Raw genomic sequence first — 23139 nt, 5'->3', positions numbered from 1 at the left:
CAGCAGCTATGGCTCTATGGATGGAGTCAGGGGATTTCACTGTAGGGAGTCTGTGTGAAGCCTCAGCCTAATAGAGTAAGGACTGGACTAGAGTTGGTGCAAATCGATTCACAGGACTCAATCTATTAGCCACTTCAGTAATCTGTGGACACTGACCAGGAGCCCTACATCCCAGCACCTATGTCTCTTCTTTTGATTTGATGAACTGGACTACAGTTGGTGCAAATCAATTCACAGCACTCAATCTATTAGCCACGTCAGTAATCTGTGGACACTGACCAGGAGCCCTACATCCCAGCACCTATGTCTCTTCTTTTGATTTGATGAACTGGACTACAGTTGGTGCAAATCAATTCACAGCACTCAATCTATTAGCCATGTCAGTAATCTGTGGACACTGACTGGGAGCCCTATATTCCAGCATCTATGACTCTGATTTTGAGTTGATGGACTCGACTAGAGTTGGTGAAAATTGATTCACAGGACTCAACCTATTAGCCATGTTAGTAATCTGTGCACCCTGACCGGAGACTCTGCATCCTATGCCTCTTCTTTTGATTTGATGGACTGGACTAGAGTTGGTGAAAATCAATTCACACGACTCAATCTATTGTCATGTCAGTAATCTGTGGACACTTACTAGCACCCTACATCCCAGCATCCATGACTATTCTCTTGATTTGATGGCCTGAGGGGCCAAGTTATGGTAGCACGCCAAATTGATGGTATCTTCTAAGGCCTAATCAAGAGAAGAGCCATGTTGGGAAGTACGAGCTAGTTCTCAGGGCTCTGATCGAGCTGTACCGGCCACAGATTACTGATATAGATGATAGACTTAAGGGGGCTTTACACACTGCGATATCGCTAGCGATGTCACTAGCGTTTGCACCCGCCCCCATCGTTTGTGCATCACGGGGAAATCGTTGCCTGTGGCGGACAAACTTGCTGCTATCCGTCACACATACTTACCTTCCTAATGAAGTCGCTGTGGCCGGCGAACAGCCTTCTTTCTAATGGGGCGGTCCGTGCGGCGTCACAGCGACGTCACATGGCAGGCATCAAATTGAAGCAGAGGGGCGGAGAGCAGCCGCAGGAAAGTCCCACCCACCTCATTGCCAGAGGACGCAGGTACGGTGTTGTTTGTTGTTCCTGGGGTGTCACACGTAGCGATGTGTGCTGCCTCAGGAACGACGAACAACCTGCGTCCAGAACAAGGATGATATTTGGGAAATGGATGACGTGTCAGCGATCAACGATTTGGTGAGTATTTTACATCGTTAGTGGTCGCTCGTATGTGTTACAAGCAATGACGACGCTAATGAGGCCGGATGTGCGTCACGAATTACGTGACCCCAACGACATCTCCTTAGCGATGTCGTTGCGTGTAAAGCCCCCTTTAGTCTTGCAAATCGATGTACACCAACTGCAATAGGAACCTTCTTAAAAGATGTTGCCATAAAATGGCAGTTGAACTTATACAGTTTGATCATAACGTGCTTCATATCTTGTTTCCATCATATTATCACCTTTTGATCCCACCCAAATGGAATATGCTACTTAGATATATTTCAAAAACGGTTACAGTATTATTTTATGCTCCTTTTGAGGTTTTTTGCTACTTTCATGAAAATATACACAGCTTGATTTATGAATCCATGAATAACTAGCAAAAAGCAATAACAGCAGCAATATATCTAATTACGATGGGGTCCAGAGGAGACTATGCGATGAGAACAGCGTTTGAATCTGAGTAGATGAAACCAGGTCGGCATTGCTGTCCGTGAACCTTGAGGTTGTATTTTCTTATTTTACTTCCCATTGCTTTGGTGAATGCAATATATCAGAGCCTCTTTTCAGCTGATGCACTGGATGATCAACTTGAGAAACCTCAATGCTATTTTTTAAATGCTCTGGTGGCTAAAATGGAGTGATTCGGGAAAAAAATAAGATCATCCTATTAGTGGATGTTTTCATCTTTCCCTAATATATTCTTGTAGGAAGCTACACAATAGAGGTTTAACAATTAAATGTATTAATATTCAATACACTTCTAAAAATGAAAGCATGCACATTTACTCGTACGTGCTTTATCTATTCGTCACTTACCTGATAAGCCACCGACATCCATCTTCTTTAGGTTTTTTGCTTCAAGAATAACAACTGTTAGTTTGCCAGCCGTGGGTACATAGCGGAGGGAGAAGCAGATGTCACCAAGTTTCTCTTGCTGTAAAAACAATTCAAGCAATAAATCAGCCAAATATGTTTGTATTTATGCAGATTTATAGCACTAATATGTACCATAGCTAGGAAACAATGCAATGACATGGAGTAATTAGGCATTAGGAAGGTTTTGACATCATTACATTAATTGTTATACTGCTTACAGATCAGGTAATACATTATTTCACCCTTTAGTTTACTTTGTTTGATTCATACAAAAAGAAAAGGCTGGACTGTTCCCCAGTATTCAGTATATCCACTAATTATAAAAACCTACAACCTGTTTTGAGCTAAGGAACGACAAAGAAATATTTAACTATTTTTGGAAATATCTATTAAAATGTTTAAAAATATAAACCAAACCAAGAAAAGCAAATGAGCCTTCAAGGGAATCTGTCACCAGGTTTTTGCCACCTAATCTGAGAGCAGCATAATGTAGGGGCAGAGATCCTGATTCCAGTGTTGTCACTTACTGGGCTGCTTAGTGTAGTTTTGATAAAATCACTCTTTAATCAGCAGTAGATTATCATTACAGGACTCCTTGGCGTGCTGCTAGGTAGTCCAGTATATTCATGAGCTCTGTATAACTGCAAGCTCTGCAGAAGAGAAAACATTGATTTTATCAAAATGACAGCAGACAGCCCAGTAAGTTATACATAGTTGGAATCAGGGTCTCTGTCTCTACATCATGCTGCTCTCAGATGGAGTAGCAAGAACCTGGTGACAGATTCCCTTTAATAGCTTACTTAAGGGTGGTGTCTAGTATTGCAGACAAATTTACACCTAAGACCCGATACACTGAGACTTTCGTTACACATGTCAATCTTAATGAAGGGCTGTTTTGAAGTAGGATGCACCAAATTCATTAATAGGGGCACACCACTCAAAAATTCTGCACATTTTCTCAATTACATGTATCTCCTTGCACCTCACCGAAAATGCTACTACAGTTTTTGGTCACTACTGGTGAATTTGGCAAGAAGGCATTACAGTGCCTCATTACATCCAGTGCTTTTCTATCTCATCCTCATTTGGCAGAACTCCCTGAAACTTATATGATATTGCCAAAAGTAACAGAATTTTGGCACAACTCCCAGACTCTGCCAGTGGTCTGCTGTCTGACAGTCTTCTCTGGGGTGTGTACTTTCACGCCTCCTTCCCAGATGCTGCCAATCACAACTCGGCAGTCTGGCCATCTCAGAGTCTTCTCTATGGGTGTGCACTTTCACCCCTCCCCGCAGAAGCTGCCAATCACAGTTTGGTACATGATCTAGCGATCTAGCAGTCTCCAATACTGCCAAGCTGTGATTGGCAGCGTCTGATAGGGAAGGGGTAAAAGTATATGCCCCAAATGTTAAGTTAAACTACAAGCAGAGATTTCACATACTGAGCTCCAAAAGCAGCAAATGTGAATATCTCTACAATTGACCAAGGCTACATAAAACTGAAAAAAGTAGCAGAATCAGGAGCGCTCAGGGATTTTTACAATGCATTTATCTTTTTTGAGTAAGTGACTGGTAATAGTTAACTGCAGAAAACGTGTCCTTCACTGCATTATATAATAAAGTCATTGATTTAAATGCCCCTATGAAATGCTCTATTTTGGATGTGGTGGTGCATCGGGAACAGTATACACTTGCTACCAGGCTCATCCACATACAACAGTTGTTTGCTAGTGATCCCAACATGGGGACTTTTTGTGATCATCGTATGATATGATTTCTATGCTGTCAAGAGACCGTTCCAACAAGCAGGAATTGCCAAAACCAAAGAATGATGAACAAAGAGGTTCTATCAACAACCTTGGCTTTGCTTGCAAAGCCTAAAGTTTCTATCTTCCATCTGTACATTATCATTTCTTCATGTAGGATTTTCCTATACCCTATATTTGTAAACATTTAAAAAGTGCTGGAAAGTAGGGATAGAAAATCAAAGTCTATATCAGAAAAGAAAAGAGAGTAGAAAGTATACTGACATATGATAAAATACTTGGCTGCTGCCTAAACTAATCAACAACTAAAACAGTATATCAAGTTAGCCCTTGTGTAGATAATACACTACTCAAATAATAACAGTGTATCATGAATTTATTAGGGATGATCGAATACCTCAAATATTCGGCAACGCCCATAGTCGCCGAATAGGTCGCCACTATTCGACTATTTGCGAATATTCGATGTGCAATGTAAGTCTATGGGAAACCCGAATAGTTGCCGAATTGCAACTATTCAGGCTCCCCATAGACTTACATTGCGCATCGAATATTCCTATAGCGATGACTCATTTGTCGGATATTCGCGAAGCCAAATATTGCCGAATATTTGCGATATTCAATCATCCCTAGAATTTATCATAAATTAGCCAAATATAAATATATTAAAATATATACCAAAATGTTATGTCAAAGAAATATCCCCATAGACTGAATATGTCTTATCAATAAAGAAATATTTTTCCTTCCACACACAGGGCATATAAACTATTAAAGAATATAAAATGATTCTGACAAATACACGGTCAGCAAAACTGGTATTTCCGTTATGTAGTGATTTTAATTTAAGAAGTATTCCATTCGTCAGCAATCTGAGCTTGAGCTTCTATTAGATTTGGATAGGTGACATAAGAAACATTTCACATTTCTGATATGACATTGTAAGCCAAGCCTAGGCAGCCACAAAGACTCTCCATATTTACAATATTTCATCAGAATATCCTTTCAGTAATAGTTTGAGGCAAATACATGAGAGCTGAAGACTAGAGATTGCTATGGGTTCTGTATCACCGACTCCGAGGTTATAAAGAACTACATCAGGCCATAAAGCACAAACTGCAGAATATCCTTTAGCATGATGATTATTGTAATAAATTACATTATTGTGTTTTTTTATGAAATCAACAAATAATTAACTTAAAAATTAAAATAATAATTGAAATAATAGTCATGTCATTTGCAAATATAATATATATTTAAAATAACTTAGAACTTTATTTATTAGAACACTTTATTGCTTAGAAGTTTGTTTAATTAGGCCTTCAAGTTTCCCTACCAGATGGGCAATAATAACATATTTTGACAGGTACACTAATCGGAATTTGGCACATTCAATTGAAATTAAAACCATGTCTTACAATACAAATGTTTAATCACGTATGTCATGTTCTGAGCTTCAGGCATTTGTCTTGTTCATTTCTCCATTTTGCCATATATACCATCTCATGTCTACTTCTGTCATTACAGCTGCTTCTCACACAGATGGGCCTTCCCTTTATTACCCTAATCCCAATGCATTGGTGTTTGCTGTTCTACTTTTATCTTTGCAACCTGGACTGTGTTTGAAGGAAATTATCATCATAAAGCAAATCAATAAGGAAAAAGCAGCTGTTGGCAACAATGATGTTTAGATGCAAATCTCATTATTTGAGAACTGGATGAATAATTGTAGATTTTCAGCCTATTTTCCCTTCTAATTTAGGCTAGAGGGCATTTAAAAATATTTGAAAATCAAAATCTACAAAAATCTATTTTTTGCCTATTTGGTTCAGGAAATTCATGTGCATTTTACAGCTTTTCCTTGTAGCATTTATGCGACCTACAAACAAGCTTTGGCTTGTTTTAGATTTTATTCTAGAAGTATAACTATATTTAGGAACTACTTCAGGTTTTATATTAAGAGTAGTTATGAGCTATCACTACCATGCTTGGGTGCTCGGTACTCATAGCGAGCAGTTGGATACTTGATTCGGCGTGACTTGAGTACCCGATTATAATGGAAGTCAATGGGGCACTTGAGCATTGAAAAATACTTGAGTCACCCATTGACTTCAATTATCATCAGGTACTCGAGTTGCTCCTATTCGAGCACCAACGTCTTGTTACGAGTACCGAGCACCCGAGCATGGTAGTGCTCTCTATCACTAATTAAGAGATGATTTCAAGAAACAGAATAGACGTTTGCAGGATAAAGTATTGATACAAGTTTTGAAATACTTAGAATCCTTTTCAGACTATAAAATGTTATGATGTGCAAAAGGGGTCTCCAGTGGCCTAATTATTTTATATAGGGACCATGTGGATATAGTTGTACATTTTTTTTCCTCCAAATACATAATTTATAGGAGTAAATTACTTTGATCATTACATGAAATGTGCAAGGTACAGTTAGAGGTTCCCACTGCGTGACTTGCAGAAACAGCATTAACCTCCATCTCCAGAACACTAAACTGACAGCAAGCACGCTCTGCACTCTAAGCTCATTGTCATGCATTACTTATCACTCTTAATTTAAAGAAGCGTGGCACATGAAAGGGATTATATCAAAACGAACATTTTGTTGGGGAACTTGTCAAAGTGAAATCAGACCATTTCCATGGCAAAGTGGCACTTTCAGCTAATCAGCTGATCTCTGTTCTTTTGTTGGTTATGAGACATAGAAGCTATATTTAGGCAAAATGATCATTGACTTTGCATATGCCTCCATTAAGTGGAGTCGTGGCTAAAATGTGTAAGAATTAGTATGCTTTGACAGCTTTATATGGTCTAAGTTCTTTTCAGTTCTACTGCTAGTAGCAATATTACATGACATCAATTCTAACATCAGATATCATATATATATATATATATATATATATATATATATATATATATATATATATATATATTCACACATATTATATATATTTGATACTTGACAGTCAGAAAATACAACCAGTGTTATGAAATACTCTAATTGGTTAGAGTGAAGCAGGGACAGAAGTATAGTGGGTGCAAGTGTTATAGTCACACCTGGGCCCGAGAGCCAAAAGGGGTCCAAAAATTTAATTTCGTCAATATGAGATGACATGTGATAAGGGCCCTGTTGGAGATTTTGAGTTGGGGCCCACAAGTTCCAGGTCACGACACTGAATTGAAGCAGTATTGCTCTTCTATCAGAGACAGCAGGTATCAATGCCTTTTGGTAGGATAACCAAGCAAGTTGCAACTCTGACATGCTCAGTAGTTTTTATGGAAGCATTTTTTAACCGCAAAGCTCTGTGTAGGTGAGCTCCCTATAAGTTGTTCTAAGAAAAGACATGTGCAGGAATATGTTAGTGTGAACTAATTATGATGGAAATGAGCTACATTGGACCTAATTTGGGTCCAATAGAAATTACCACGACCCATCAATGGACTTTTGTCAATGTTCATGTCTGTGTTTCATTCATAATAAGCTACAACTCTGTGTTACATCCATCAAATAAAGAAACAAAATAAGCTACAGTCTACATGAATTAAGAATACCAGTATTTTTGGTTCCATAATGGTAACTATTATTTGTGCTACTTATGATTTTAATAAAGACATATGGCACAAAACCCCCAGATCACTAATAGACAGGTATTAGATGTTCATGAATTAAGCACACACAGCATAAGAGGCATATGTCTGTACACTGGATTCTCATTGAAGTGAAAGGGAGAGATCTTCAGTACTGTTCAGGATGACAACACAGTGTATATAAATGGGCTACTTCTGCAAGGCTATTCAATTAGCTGATTGGTTAAATGTCCTGGGAGCCATAACCTCCTGATCTGATATTGTTGACTGATCTTAAGGATGTCTCATCAATGTAAAAGTCCAACAAACCCCTTAAAGAAGTAAGTAATTTATGAAGATTATTTATTAGCACTATCATGCTCAGGTGCTCGGTATAACAGAGTATAATAGATGTCAATGGGAGGGGTTCGAGCATTTTTCTAGAAGATTTCCTGGAAAAATGCTCAAGTCCACCATTCACTTCCATTATACTCAGGTACTTGAGTTGCACCGATCCAAGCATCCAACTGCTCGTTATGAATACCAAGCACTCGAGCATGGTAGTGCTCATTCATTACTAATGATGATGATTAAAATATGGTGATGGGAATTAATCATTTCCAGCACCATATAGGTGCTTATTTACATTCACTGCTTGAATATGCATGTTTAGGTTATGTTCCCGGAGCATACCTTAGCTGTGGAGCTAAAAATAATGTATTTTGCCGATTTTTAATTTAACCACTCAGTCATGACTGTGGGAAGTGTGGTAGATAAATTACAGAACAAGAGTGTTTATGTTAATATGTCACCCTGCAGGTCCGAGAAGTAATTTCAAGGAATTTTTATGAGTAGCTAAGGACTCACTGTAATTTATCTGTGTCTGTAAGTAACCTTATAATTACTGAGAACAAGGTTCCTCCATGACTTTATATGCTTCTTGGCTGCATTAAATTTGATTATAAGTACTTTACATGCCTTTCCAAAACTGCTGCGTGATTGATGTTAATCTACTCTTGCTCAGTGTTTTCTGTGTGATCGCACACAACAGTAAAGGGCCCCAAAGAAAAAGGTTAATATAGGTTCTTCAGTTTTCTCATTTTGGACAATTGCTTGTTTTCTCTGTCCACCATTTCCATTATTTTTGGGAGATTCCATCCTAAACCTGATGATAGGTGTATACATGGCTTCTCCCAACCCAACAAGCAAAGTTAATAGAACTACCCGGGCTAGGCATCTTCTCTCCATGGGTCCAACAGCAGCCACCTAGTCTTCCTCTATTGCATTTATGTCCTTGACATAAGTAGGTTTGGCCATATACATTGAAATTTCTCTCAGTACATAGTTCCCACTTTTTTTACAGGATCCTCTTAAATGATATAAAATACAGTGGGTATGGAAAGTATTCAGACCCCTTTACATTTTTCACTCTTTGTTTCGTTGCAGACATTTGGTAAATTCAAAAAAGTTCATTTTTTTCTCATTAATGTACACTCTACACTCCATCTTAACAGAAAAAAAAACAGAAATGTAGACATTTTTACAAATTCTTTTAAACAAGAAAAACTGAAATATCACATTGTCATAAGTATTCAGACCCTTTGTTCGGACACTCATATGTAATTCCCATGCTGTCCATTTCCTTGTGATCCTCCTTGAGATGGTTCTACTCCTTAATTGGAGTCCAGCTGTGTTCAATTAAACTTATAGGACTTGATTTGGAAAGGCACTCACCTGTCTATACAAGACCTCACAGCTCACAGTGCATGTCAGACCAAATGAGAATCATAACGTCAAAGGAACTGCCCAAGGAGCTCAGAGACAGAATTGTGGCAAGGCACAGATCTGGCCAAGGTTACAAAACAATTTCTGCAGTACTGAAGCTTCCTAAGAGCACAGTGGCTTCCATAATCCTTAAATAGAAGAAGTTTGGGACCACCAGAACTCTTCCTTGACCTGGCTGTCCAGCTAAACTGAGCAATCGTGGGAGAACAGCCTTGGTGAGAGAGGTAAAGAAGAACCCCAAGCTGAGCTCCAGAGATGCAGTAGGGAGATGGGGGAAAGTTGCATAAAGTCAACTATCACTGCAGCCCTCCACCAGTTGGGCCTTTATAGCAGAGTGGCTGAAGAGGAAGCCTCTCCTCAGTGCAAGACATATAAAAGCCTGTGTAGAGTTTGCAAAAAAAATACATAAAGGACTCCCAGACTATGAGAAATAAGATTCTCTAGTCTGATGAGACAAAGATATAACTTTTTGGTGATAATTCTAAGTGATATGTTTGGAGAAAACCAGTTACCTCATCACAGTGAAACATGGTGGTGGCAGCATCATGCTAGGGGGGTATTTTTCAGCTACAGCGACAGGAGAACTGGTTGCAATTGAAGGAAAGATGAATGTGGCCAAGTACAGAGATATGCTGGAAGAAAACCTCCTCCAGAGTGCTCTGGACCTCAGACTTGGCTGAAGGTTCACCTTCCAACAAGACAATGACCCTAAGCACACAGCTAAAATAACAAAGGAGTGGCTTCAGAACAACTCTGTGACCATGCTTGACCAACCCAGCCAGAGCCCTGACCTAAACCCAATTGAGCATCTCTGGAGAGACCTGAAAATGGCTGTCCACCAACGTTCACCATCCAACCTGACGGGACTGGAAAGGATCTGCAAGGAAGAATGTCAGAGAATCCCCAAATTCAGGTGTGAAAAACTTGTTGCATCCTTCCCAAGAAAACTCATGGCAGTTCTAGCTCAAAAGGGTGCTTCTACTCGATACTAAGCAAAGGGTCTGAATACTTATAACCACGTGATATTTCAGTTTTTCTTTTTTATAAAATTTGTAAAAATTGCTACATTTCTGTTTTTTTTCTGTCAAGATGGGGTGCAGAGTGTACATTAATGAGAAAAAAAATGAACTTTATTAAATTTACCAAGTGTCTGCAACAAAACAAAAAGTGGAAAATTTAAAGGGGTCTGAATACTTTTCGTACTTACTGTATATTACCATTAAAAGGAAATCTGTCATATCCAAAAACACTTCCTGCAGATATAGTGGTAATCTGTAGGATAATAATATTTAAATATTTGTAAGCTTCATTTACTATAGCAGTGGCTACAGGGAAAAAAAATGTTTTTTTTTCCTGCAGCAGCTTGCTCCCATTTGTCAGGATGGTGCAGTGCACTGTACAGTGAGCACACTGTTATCAATCCCCGACTCTTTAATTAACAATCTGCTTTGTATTCACGTGCTGCAGAGCAGGCTGTCAATCAAGATCAAAGTGCAGGGGAGTGATTACATCTGTGCTTACTGTATAGTGAGTAGTGACCGCATAGTCCACAGCCCCAATGACTGGAGGTGAGCTGCTGCAAGAAGCAAAAAGCTTCAATTTTTGATGGTAGCCATAAATCCAGTAAGGATACTTTCACACAACTTTATTTTTGGTCTGATTGCTGTCCTTGAAAAAACTGACCTCACACATAAAGTAATTGGACCAATGTTATTCAATTACGTTGTTCCGATTACCATTCTTTTACGGATCAAATATCTGTGTGAAAAAATTGCCGCTTGCACTATTTTCTTTATTTCAGACGAGGCTTGCCAATAGAAATCTATGGGTGTGCAAAAAAAAACAATTTGGATCCTATACATCTGATTTGGATTCACTGCAATTCTTAACATATTGAACCATATTTGGCCTTGTAAATTTTATTTAAGGAAATCTGTTAGCATGCTTCAGGGGTTAAGCCTGAGATTTCAGCAATGTATTTCTTATCACACTGTGTGCAGTTGTTTACTTGCAATATTAGTTTTAGCTTCAGGAGATTATCATAGCTGGACTAGGTCAGCTAGTCCAAAACACCCCCTGCTGTGTTCAACAGCTCACTATCTATAGACTTTATGTATAGAGTGGTATGGGCAAATTTCTGAGCTCTGCTGCAATTCTAAATCTAAAAATTCTGATTGTATCAGAGCCATTGTATCCAGTAAATTAAGTGATACATCATTGGATTCAGGGTTTCTTTGTTTATATCATGCTGCTGTCATATGAAATAGCAAAAACCTAGTGACAGATTCCCTTTTACTACAACAAATGCCATATGGATTGCATACGAATGCCATACAGTGAAAAATAATCTATGTTTTTTGGTTAAAAAAACATAGATTGTTGACGTTGGTTGAAAATTGTTTTACAGGTTTGGTTGAACTTACCCTCAGCCTGCTGGACAGGATTTACATTCTACTTTCCTACAGATTTCCCCTTAGACCCCACCATAGCGCCTCATACAGCCTGATCAGATCTCATACTTTGCACTGACGAGGGGTATTCACCCTGAAACACCATGTCTGCAAATTGAGGTTCTGATCTGGCATAAACCCTAAGGGGGGCTTTGCACGTTGCGACATCACTACTGCGATCTCGTCGGGGTCAAATCGAAAGTGACGCACATCCGGCGCCGGTAGCGACGTCGCAATGTATAAAGCCTAGAAGCACCTATAAACGATCGCGAAAGCGTCGAAAATTGGTGATCTGTGTAGTGTCGGTCATTTCCATAATTTCGCTGCTGTGACAGGTACGATGTTGTTCCTTGTTCCTGCGGCAGCACACATCGCTGTGTATGAAGCCGCAGGAGCGAGGATCATCACCTTACCTGTGACCCGCCTGCAATGAGGAAAAAAAGAGGTGGGCGGGATGTTTACATCCTGCTTATCTCCACCCCTCCGCTTCTGTTGGCCGCCTGCCGTGTGATGTCGCTGTGACGCCGCACGACCCACCCCCTTAGGAAGGAGGCGGGTTGCCTGCCAGAGCGACGTCGCAGGGCAGGTAAGTGCGTGTGAAGCTGCCGTAGCGATAATATTCGCTACGGCAGCTATCACAAGATATCGCATCTGCGACGGGGATGGGGACTATCGCGCTCGGCATCGCTACAATCGGCTAGCGATGTTGCAGCGTGCAAAGCCCCCCTAAGTCATATGACAAGACTCGTTAAAGGGTCACTTGTGACTTTTAAGATTGCTACTTCCAATAGGTGGCACTAGAGTTCGTCTCCTTCCTGAAGAGACAATTAGAGAAATTGTATAACTTTCAATTATGCAAAGTCTAACCCTTTAGTGACTGAATCTTTACTAGAAGTTTTCAGAGATGTTAATTTCTAATTATTTAAAATGAAAGAGAGCTTATGATTCCTTTCTTTACTCCTATGCGTGATCCAATCCGATTAATAATAAAGACATTAATAGAAAAAACTTGGTATTTCAAGGTTGTGTAAAAAATATGTATGTAAAACCTGAAAAAAAAACATTTCTTCTGCCTTCCTAAATGAACGTTATTTATTTTTTCTAGTGACATTTTTAGAACAGGAAGATCATTTGCATGATTACATACGTTCAGATTAGCAGGTTGATTAACTGAAGGAGTTTCTCACTTGTGACCTGCTAAAAAAAATCTTGCTACATGAATATTGTCCAGAATAGATAGTTAAAAAAAGAAATACATAAAATGGTTTGAGCAGTGTTTGCTGTAACCATGGGACTTCATTTTTCAGTAGGAATGTATAGTCATGTAATGTGGTAATAGTGCCACAGAGAGCTAAAAAATAACCACACAGACAAAAACCATTCAAAAACATGCTGATTTTACGGAGGGCTGATTGCAGTTCTAAGCAAATAGCGGTTAAATCAAAACTGATTTGCTTCATTTTTTTTCTCTACAAATTCTATATGACTGTCTCAGGTGTTTTTTTGCCTAGAGGCTCATAAACACTGCTATAAGGCATATAGAAGTGATTAAAGCTTGAGCAGCTAATTAACCCCTTTACAACTCAGCAATTTTTAATTTTACCTCTTAGTTTTTTCTCCCGATTCTTCCAAGAGCCATAACTTTTTAATTTTCTCTCAATATGGCCATATGAGGGCTTGATATTTGTGAGACGATTTGTACTTTTGAATGACACCATTTATTCTGCCACAGTGTGGTGACATTGCAAAAAGAAGTGCAACTCCACAATTGTGTTTTTTTTTTTTTTTATTTACCATGTTTACTATATGGTAAAACTGTCCTCACATTACGATTCCCCAGGTCACTATGAGTTTATCGATACCAAACATGAGTAGTTTTATTTTTAAGTGGTAGAACTTCAGAAATTTGTTAAAAAAAACCCTGTGCTTTTGACATTTTCCAACACCTGAAAAATTCTAAATTTTCAGGAGCTGGGGCTCAGTGATGACTTATTTATTGTTTCCTGAGCTGACATTTTTACTGATACCATTTTTGGGTAGATGGGATGTTTTGATCGCCTCTTATTGCATTTCATTACAATGTGGTGGTGACCAAAAACCGGAATTCTGGCATTTTGTTTTTTTTTTCTCATTACGTATTGGTAATTTGCATTACCAATCAGATTAATTTATTTTATATTTTAACAGATTGGGCATTGCTGAATGTGGCAATACCAAATATGTGTATTTTTTATTGTTTATTTTCAATGGGGCACTTTTTGTGTTTTTTTTACTAATGTTTTCATATTTTTTAAAACTTTTTTCATACTTTTTCTTGTTTTTACTAGTCCTCTTAAGGGATTTGGACTTGAAGCTCATACACTCCGATCACTTCTACTGTACAGAGTGATGCTTCAGTACCGCTCTGTACAGCAGAAATGCTGATCTACTGTGAACGTTGGTGCTCTGCCAGCATACAAATGAACTACACTATGACAGTGACAAGGGTCATTAAATGACGCTGTCATTTCAACCCACCGGAACCACATGATTATGTCAAGAGGCCGCCAATAGCGGTGGGGATTGAGGCGCTTCCCACTGGTGTGTGTTAAATCCTGCTGTCAGAGATTGACAGAGGAATTTCACTAGTTAACAGGAGATCCATCCGCACCTGTTAGCTGCACATGTCACCTGATCAGATCAGTTGACATGTGCAGGGAAACATGCAGGCTCGAGAGAGACACACAGGGGATACACACAACCTATGACGTACCAGTATGTCATATGTCGTGAAGGGGTTTAAGGTAACGGTCAAATCAAGTTTTAAGCTAAGCATATAAAGTTTTTACATTTTTGCTCATTTTTTTCAATTTTCTGAGTCACAGTCTAAATTTTAGGAAATGTAATGTCTTCCTAGTCTACTGACTTGTCTTCTTATAACTGGAATGCCATAGAAACTTTAAGTGACAAGTAGCCCAATTCTTTCTTAGGACTATAGTGATTCAGAGTATTTTAAGCCATATATGAAAACTGTGTCTCTACCGGAGGAAAAAAATGACGGTGCTTCACACATAAACACTATAATTTGGGTTTTATGAAAATGCTACTTTAACGTCATTACCAGCTGAAAAGCCCATGCAATCATCAGTTCTTCACACACCTCTAAAAGGCTATGGTTGAAAACACTTTAAATCAGGACGCAGACTCTAAGAAATGCTCCTTCAATTCAAAATGGGGGTCATGATTTCAAATATCACGTGTATTGGTTCAAGGGAAATGTTAGAACTAAAAAAGGAAAGAAAACAAGAAAAAAGGTAGGGAGAAGTTCTTTGAAAGGAAACCGAAAAAGGAAAATCTCGGAGGAATGACATTTTAGTGCACTTTGCCTCTTCCCACTAATGCCTACAGCTGGCTGCTATGCTTTAATGATTGCATCTCATTCCATTTTGTAACTTGGCTTCCTCTTAGCTTCTGCCTGATCATATTTCTAGATGTCACTCACGTTTATGTGGGCCATTGCACAAAACAAAATTAATTTAACTCAGAACAGAATCTTAATAATATTACTTTTGACAGCATGGAAAACATATTAACTATAGCTTGTCAAAAAGCTTTTCCACGAATGAATTAAACATTGAGCGGAAACATAATATATGCTGAAGCTGTTTTCTTTTATAGATTACGAGACGTTGCTGGACGTTAAACTGTACAGCTCTTCTATAATTACGGTGAAATAATGTGGCCATTGTATGGTGTGAAGAGGTAATCTTTGTTCTATTATAATGGGAAATAGGAATTCACAATGCAATTGCTTGCATGGAAAATAAGCTGGCTGGAGCAGAGTGGCAAAACCATTTAGAAGAGAACTCAACATAAGCATGTGCTTTCACGGTCCCGTCTTGTGAATACTGAGAAGTCCTGATATCTTATATGTCATATTTCACTGTTTTCAGTCCGTCTATCTTCCACTCTCAATAGGCACGAGTATATGAATATCACTTGACAAATGATCAGTACGACTTTGCATAGTATTCTTTCCTTTCCTACAAAATAATACGTATTCTCTCTTGTTTTTAATGTTGTCAGACTTTATTTTATTATTTATTTTTACATATTTATATTGTTTTCAAGCAGGAGAATAAAACTTGCTTTAGATTGGAACATTTGAAGTTAATTTTATGTTCTAAAAGACATTATTGGGATTTTGGTTTCTTTATTAATTTATTAATTTAAAGTAAATGAGTCATAACTAGTTCACAAAAAAAAATAAATCTGGAATAGTCTCAAACCAATTTAACAATAATCCAATACATATCTCTATGAAAACATTCTTTATTAAAATACACTTAAAATCGCCTGGGTAAACAGATAAGTACCAAAAATTTAAAAGGGGACACAATGTTAGGTGAGGGGTAGCTGTATACCTTCTAAGGCTGAGGCAGTAGGGTAAGGAGCCAAATGATATTAAGATTACTGCTTCCCTAATGATTCCTTTTTACTGCCCCTGCCTACCAACGGAGGGTAGGCCACCCTAACTTAGCTGGGTGCCCCCATTCCTCGTCAGGTCACCCTCACTCACCCTTAAGGCGATGTCACTGGTGAAAGCACCCGCCCCGTCGGTTGTGCGTCACGGGCAAATCACTGCTCATGGTGCACAACATCGTTAGTCCCCGTCACTCATACTTACCTGCCTAGCAACGTCGCTGTGGCCGGCGAACTGCCTCCATCCTAAGGGGGAGGTTTCTTCGGCGTCTTAGCGGCGTCACTAAGCGGCCGCCCAATAGAAGTGAAGGGGCAGAGATGAGCGGCAGGAACATCCCGCCCACCTCCTTCCTTCCTCATTGCCGGCGGCCGCAGGTACGATGTTCCTCGTTCCTGTGGTGTCACACATAGCGATGTGTTCTGCCTCAGGAACGATAAACGACCTGCATCCTGCAACAGCAACTATATTTGAGATTAGAACGACGTGTCAATGATCAACGATATGGTGAGTAATTTTGATCGTTAACGGTCGTTCCTGCGTTTCACATGCAACAACATTGCTAACGAGGCCGTATATGCGTCACGAATTCCATGACCCCAACGTCATCTCGTTGCGTGTAAAGCCCCCTTTAGATCACCCTACAAAACCAATAATTGAAAAACACCAAACACATACACAGTGGTGAAGAATAATAAAATATTCTGGGATGGAGTTATTATGCCTCCTATACTGAACTATTTGCTAATATCAATGCATAATAATAAACCTGTCACCTTATAAGATGCAAGTCAGGTCCCAGTGCACTGATTCCTATGTAAATGAGAGTCATCTATCAAAAAACAATCCACAGCTCGCTCCTTCCACCACCCAGCACATGTCATGAGGATGCCCACAACACTCACTTTGAAGTCTACAAGCAGTTCTTGAGAACTACTGTTGTTCTCTTATGACTGTTCACATTTATAAAAAAAAGTTAATAAAAAAAAGATTGTAACATTTTTGAAATTTTTTATGGGTCTCAAGGGCGCTTTACACGCTACAATATATCTTACGATGTGTTGGCGGGGTCACATCGTAAGTAACACACATCCGGCATCGTAAGTTACTATGTAGCATGTAACAGCTACGTGCAATTGCGATTGAACGGTAAAACGTTCATCGCATGCACGTCGTTCAATTCCTAAAAATTGAACGTCAGGTTGTTCATCGTACCCGGGGTTGCACACATCGTAGTGTGTGACACCCCGGAAACGATGAACAGATCCTACCTGCCTCCTGCGGCTCCCGCCGGCTTTGCGGAAGGAAGGAGGTGGCCAGGATGTTTACGTCCCGCTCATCTCCGCCCCTCCGCTTCTATTGAACGGCTGCCGCGTGACGTCGATGTGACGCCAAACGTCCCTCCCACTCCAGGAAGTAGATGTTCGCCGCCCACATCGAGGTCATATGGACGGGTTAGCATGTGTGACGGGGGGTTACTCATTTGTACGACACTTTCGACAAATTGAATCTGCCGCACATACGATGGCGGCGGGTACGATCGCATACGATATCGTATGCTGGATCGTATGGTGTAAAGCAGGCTTTAGTTTGCTTAACCCCTTTCCACCGCAGTCAATTTCTTTTGTTTTTTTTCCTCTCCATTTTCCCAGAGCCATTACTTTTTTGTTTTTTTTTCTCCCCATAGCTGTATGAATATTTGTTTATTTGCAGGACAAGTTGTAGTTTTAAAGGACAATATTAGTTTTATCATTCAATGTACTGAGAAATGTGAAAAAATTCCAAGTGTTGTAAAATTTGGGAAAAAATGCTATTCTGACATGGGTATTTGGATTTTGTTTTTAAGCATATATTCTGTGATAAAAGTTACTTTGAATCGTGATTCTCCAGCTAAACTTTTATAGTTTTTTTTCATCCAAGCAGAGGGAAAAAAAATTAGAAAAAAAAATGTTGGAGTTGATGTTGCCATAACTGTAAAGGCCCTGTCACACACAGAGATAAATCCGCGGCAGATCTGTGGTTGCAAGGAAATTGTGGACAATCAGTGCAAGGTTTGTGGCTGTGTACAAATGGAACAATATGTCCATGATTTCACTGCAACCACAGATCTGCCAAAGATTTATCTCTGTGTGTGACGGGGCCTTTACACTTTTTTTCTATCGAATGACTGGGTAAGGGATAATTTTTTTGCGTGTCAAGTGAACGGCTTTTTGGGTGCATTTTTTTTTACTATATAAGTGGTTTTGATCTGTTGTTATTGTAATTTTAGGGAGGTGTGCTGACAAAAAAAAATTGCATTTCTGGCCCTTTTATTTTTTTCTTATGATTTTATATGTTTATTTAAATCACACTTTTTTTTACCTCGGTGAAATCAAACGTGTTTTTTACTTCCATACCTTGAATGGTGGAAAAGAAGGGTGAATTGAACTATATATGTTTATATATATATATAAATATACAGTGCCTACAAGTAGTATTCAACCCCCTGCAGATTTAGCAGGTTTACACATTCGGAATTAACTTGGCATTGTGACATTTGGACTGTAAATCAGCCTGGAAGTGTGAAATGCACTGCAGCAAAAAAGAATGTTATTTCTTTTTTTTTTTTTTTTAAATTGTGAAAAGTTTATTCAGAGGGTCATTTATTATTCAACCCCTCAAACCACCAGAATTCTGTTTGGTTCCCCTAAAGTATTAAGAAGTATTTCAGGCACAAAGAACAATGAGCTTCACATGTTTGGATTAATTATCTCTTTTTGCAGCCTTTTCTGATAAATTAAGACCCTCCCCAAACTTGTGAACAGCACTCATACTTGGTCAACATGGGAAAGACAAAGGAGCATTCCAAGGCCATCAGAGACAAGATCGTGGAGGGTCTAAACGCTGGCAAGGGGTACAAAACCCTTTACAAGGAGTTGGGACTACCTGTCTCCACTTTTGGGACCGTCATCCGGAAGTGGAAGGCTTATGGAACTACTGTTAGCCTTCCACGGCCTGGACAGCCTTTGAAAGTTTCCACCCGTGCCGAGGCCAGGCTTGTCCGAAGAGTCAAGGCTAACCCAAGGACAACAAGGAAGGAGCACCGGGAAGATCTCATGGCAGTGGGGACATTGGTTTCAGTCAATACCATAAGTAACGTACTCCACCGCAATGGTCTCCGTTCCAGACGAGCCCGTAAGGTACCTTTACTTTCAAAGCGTCATGTCAAGGCTCGTCTACAGTTTGCTCATGATCACTTGAAGTACTCTGAGACAGACTGGTTCAAGGTTCTCTGGTCTGATTAGACGAAGATCGAGATCTTTGGTGCCAACCACACACGTGACGTTTGGAGACTGGATGGCACTGCATACGACCCCAAGAATACCATCCCTACAGTCAAGCATGGTGGTGGCAGCATCATGCTGTGAGCCTGTTGCTCAGCCAAGGGGCCTGGCCATCTGGTCCTCATCCATGGGAAGATGGATAGCACGGCCTACCTGGAGATTTTGGCCAAGAACCTGCGCTCCTCCATCAAGGATCTTAAGATGGGTCGTCATTTCATCTTCCAACAAGACAACAACCCCAAAGCACACAGCCAAGAAAACCAAGGCCTGGTTCAAGAGGGAAAAAATCAAGGTGTTGCAGTGGCCTAGTCAGTCTCCTGACCTTAACCCAATTGAAAACTTGTGGAAGGAGCTCAAGATTAATGTCCACATGAGACACCCAAAGAACCTAGATAACTTGGAGAAGATCTACATGGAGGAGTGGGCCAAGATAACTCCAGAGACCTGTGCCGGCCTGATCAGGTCTTATAAAAGACGATTATTAGCTGTAATTGCAAACAAGGGTTATTCCACAAAATATTAAACCTAGGGGTTGAATAATAATTGACCCACACTTTTATGTTGAAAATTTATTAAAATTTAACTGAGCAACACAACTTGTTGGTTTGTAAGATTTATGCCTCTGTTAATAAATTCTGCTCTTGTTTGAAGTTTGCAGGCTCTAACTTATTTGCATCTTATCAAACCTGCTAAATCTGCAGGGGGTTGAATACTACTTGTAGGCACTGTATATATATATATATATATATATATATATATATATATATATATATACACATATATATATATATATGTATATATATATATATATATATATATATATATATATATATATATATATATATATATATATATATATATATACATACAGTGGGGGAAAGAAAGTATTTAGTCAGCCACCAATTGTGCAAGTTCTCCCACTTAAAAAGATGAGAGAGACCTGTAATTGACATCATAGGTAGACCACAACTATGAGAGACAAATCCAGAAAATCATCTTCTCTTATTTGCAAAGATTTTTTTTGCAAATTATGGGGGAGAATAAAGATAAGATTTTTGGCTTTCACAAACCTGTAACTTCTTCTTTAAGAGGCTCCTCTGTCCTCCACTCATAACCTGTAGTAATGGCAGCTGTTTGAACTTGTTATCAGTATAAAAGACACCTGTCCACAACCTCAAATAGTCACACTCCAAACTCCACTATGGTGAAAATCAAAAAGCTGTTGAAGGACACCAGAAACAAATTTGTAGCCCTGCACCAGGATGGGAAGACTGAATCTGCAATAGGCAAGCAGCTTGGTGTGATTAAATCAATTGTGGGAGCAAAAATAAGAAAATGGAAGACATACAAGACCACTGATAATCTCCCTCGATCTGGGTCTCCATGCAAAATCTCAAATAAATGATCACAAGAATGGTCAGTAAAAAACCCCAAACCACACAGGAGTATCTAGTGAATGACCTGCATAGAGCTAGGACCATCGTAACAAAGGCTAACATCAGTAACACACTATGCCGCAAGGAACTTAGATCCTGCAGTGTCAGATGTGTTCCCCTGCTTAATCCAGTACACGTCCAGGCCCATCTGAAGTTTGCTAGAGAGCATTTGGATTATCCAGAAGGGTAGTGGGAGAATGTCATATGGTCTGATGAAACCAAAGTAGAACTGTTTGGTAGAAACACAACTCATTGTATTTGGAGGAGTCAGAATGCTGAGTTGCATCCATAGAACACCATACCTACTGTGAAGCATGGGGTGGCAACATCATGCTTTGGGGCTATTTCTCTAAAAAGGGACCAAGACGACTGATCTGTGTATATGAAAGAATGAATGGTGTCATATATTGTGAGATTTTGAGTGCAAACCTCCTTCCATCAGCAAGGGCATTGAAGATGAAATGTTGCTGGGTCTTTCAGCATGATCATAATCCCAAGCACACTGACGGGGCAACAAAGAAGTGGCTTCGTAAGAAGCATATGAAGGTCCAGGTGTGGCCTAGCCAGTCTCCAGATCACAACCCCATTGAAAACCTTTGGAGGGAGTTGAAAGTCCGTGTTGCCCAGCAACAAGCCCAAAACATCCCTGCTCTAGAGGAAATCTGCATGGAGGAATGGGACAACATACCACCAACAGTATGTGCCAACCTTATGAAGACTTACAGAAAATGTTTGACCTCTGTCATTGCCAACAAAGGATATATAACAAAATATTCAGATGAACTTTTGTCATTGACCAAATACTTATTTTCCACCATAATTTACAAATAAAATCTTGCCAAATCAGACAAGGTGATTTTCTGGATTTGTTTTCTCATTTTTTCTTTCACAGTTGTAGTCTCCCTATGATGTCAATTACAGGCCTCTGTCATCTTTTTCAGTTGGAGAACTTGAACAATTGGTGGCTGACTAAACACTTTTTTCCCCACTATGTATATAAACTAATATTTTGAGAGACTTTTTTTTATTTTTTACTTTATTTTTTTACAACCTGCATTTGTTGCTTATAGAATATACTGCAATACCAGAATATTGAAGTATACAGTGTAAAGCTTAGTGCACTTTAAAGCTTCGCAAATAGCTGGGAATCAGAGAAACTCCAAGATGGCGGTGACAGTGGCCCTCAGGAGGCCTCTAGCCGGCATAGTAACCCATCGGGATTGCATCACAGGGTGTTGTTGGGAGCCGATAAACATAAGTATCAGCGCATGTTACATGTAATTACTGCTGTTATAGATTGTTGCTAGCTTGTAACATACCCGGTATCTGCCATGTGTGGAGAAATCTGAATTCCTAAGCCTCCTCCACATGCAATCACCCTCTCAATCATGTACATGTAAGTAATATTGTTTTAGGGAGTTAAACAAAGCTTTTACCTATTATGTGAATGAAGGTTCCCATGGCTGGCCTCTACAGGTAAATGGATGTCCATAAACAGCTTTGTTTTAATAATACTTTGGTAGAAAGAGGAGGTGATATGTTGCTTTAGTGAGAAATTATATAATCCATTAGACTATGAGCTGTAGATTCTTACAAACGTCTTAAACTGACCATTTCAACTGCTGCAATGCTCTGACACAAAGGAAACAACATCAAAGAAAGAACAGAAATTGCAAGTTCCGACGTAATCCTTTTAAAGTAAAGTCTAAGAACTTTATGCGATGCTGTCTAAAGTGTTACATGAAATAAACAAAAGCTTCACTAGTTTATTGACTTTCATTTTGCTCTCAAAATTCTTGTGAAGGCTAGATAAACCATTAAAGCTTTGCTTTTAGAGAAGAATGTCAAAACTTTGCCTATGCAGAGCAAATGGAGAACTTTCTGAATTCAAGGTGTAACCTCATTTAAAGGAAATATTGTTTTCTTAAGACCTAAAAACCCATAAATTTAGATCCCAAAAACCTACAACATAAAGCTTGCAGTTCTCATTTGCAAAATATAAAAAGAAGATACTTGGGCTTAAGGGTAATACAATCTTCTACATGTCTGAAGTTCAAATGTGCTAGTGTGACGCCCTGGACTAGCCAGGTAGTCACATACATACCAACATACACCCCCCACCCTAGACAGTAACAACAGTCAATCAAAAACCCTTGTTGCCTCCCTCCAAGGT

The 23139-nt window shown here is 39.2% G+C and overlaps 1 protein-coding gene across 4 annotated transcripts in view; it reads right to left on the bottom strand.

Moving 5' to 3' along the window:
• The window catches only part of SYT1 (synaptotagmin 1), a 926220-nt gene that overhangs the window by 113959 nt on the left and 789122 nt on the right, over positions 1 to 23139 (bottom strand). For all 4 annotated transcript variants that reach the window (XM_075344934.1, XM_075344933.1, XM_075344935.1 and 1 more), the window contains one exon: positions 2107 to 2224. In XM_075344934.1, coding sequence (XP_075201049.1) covers positions 2107 to 2224 — 118 coding nt within the window. The remainder of the gene's footprint in view (positions 1 to 2106; positions 2225 to 23139) is intronic.

This window comes from Anomaloglossus baeobatrachus, chromosome 4 (genome assembly GCF_048569485.1).
Source record: "Anomaloglossus baeobatrachus isolate aAnoBae1 chromosome 4, aAnoBae1.hap1, whole genome shotgun sequence".
NCBI classification, from domain to species: domain Eukaryota; kingdom Metazoa; phylum Chordata; class Amphibia; order Anura; family Aromobatidae; genus Anomaloglossus; species Anomaloglossus baeobatrachus.
The sequence above is the reverse complement of the archived record's forward strand: the minus strand, read 5'-3'. Positions and strand labels throughout refer to the sequence as shown.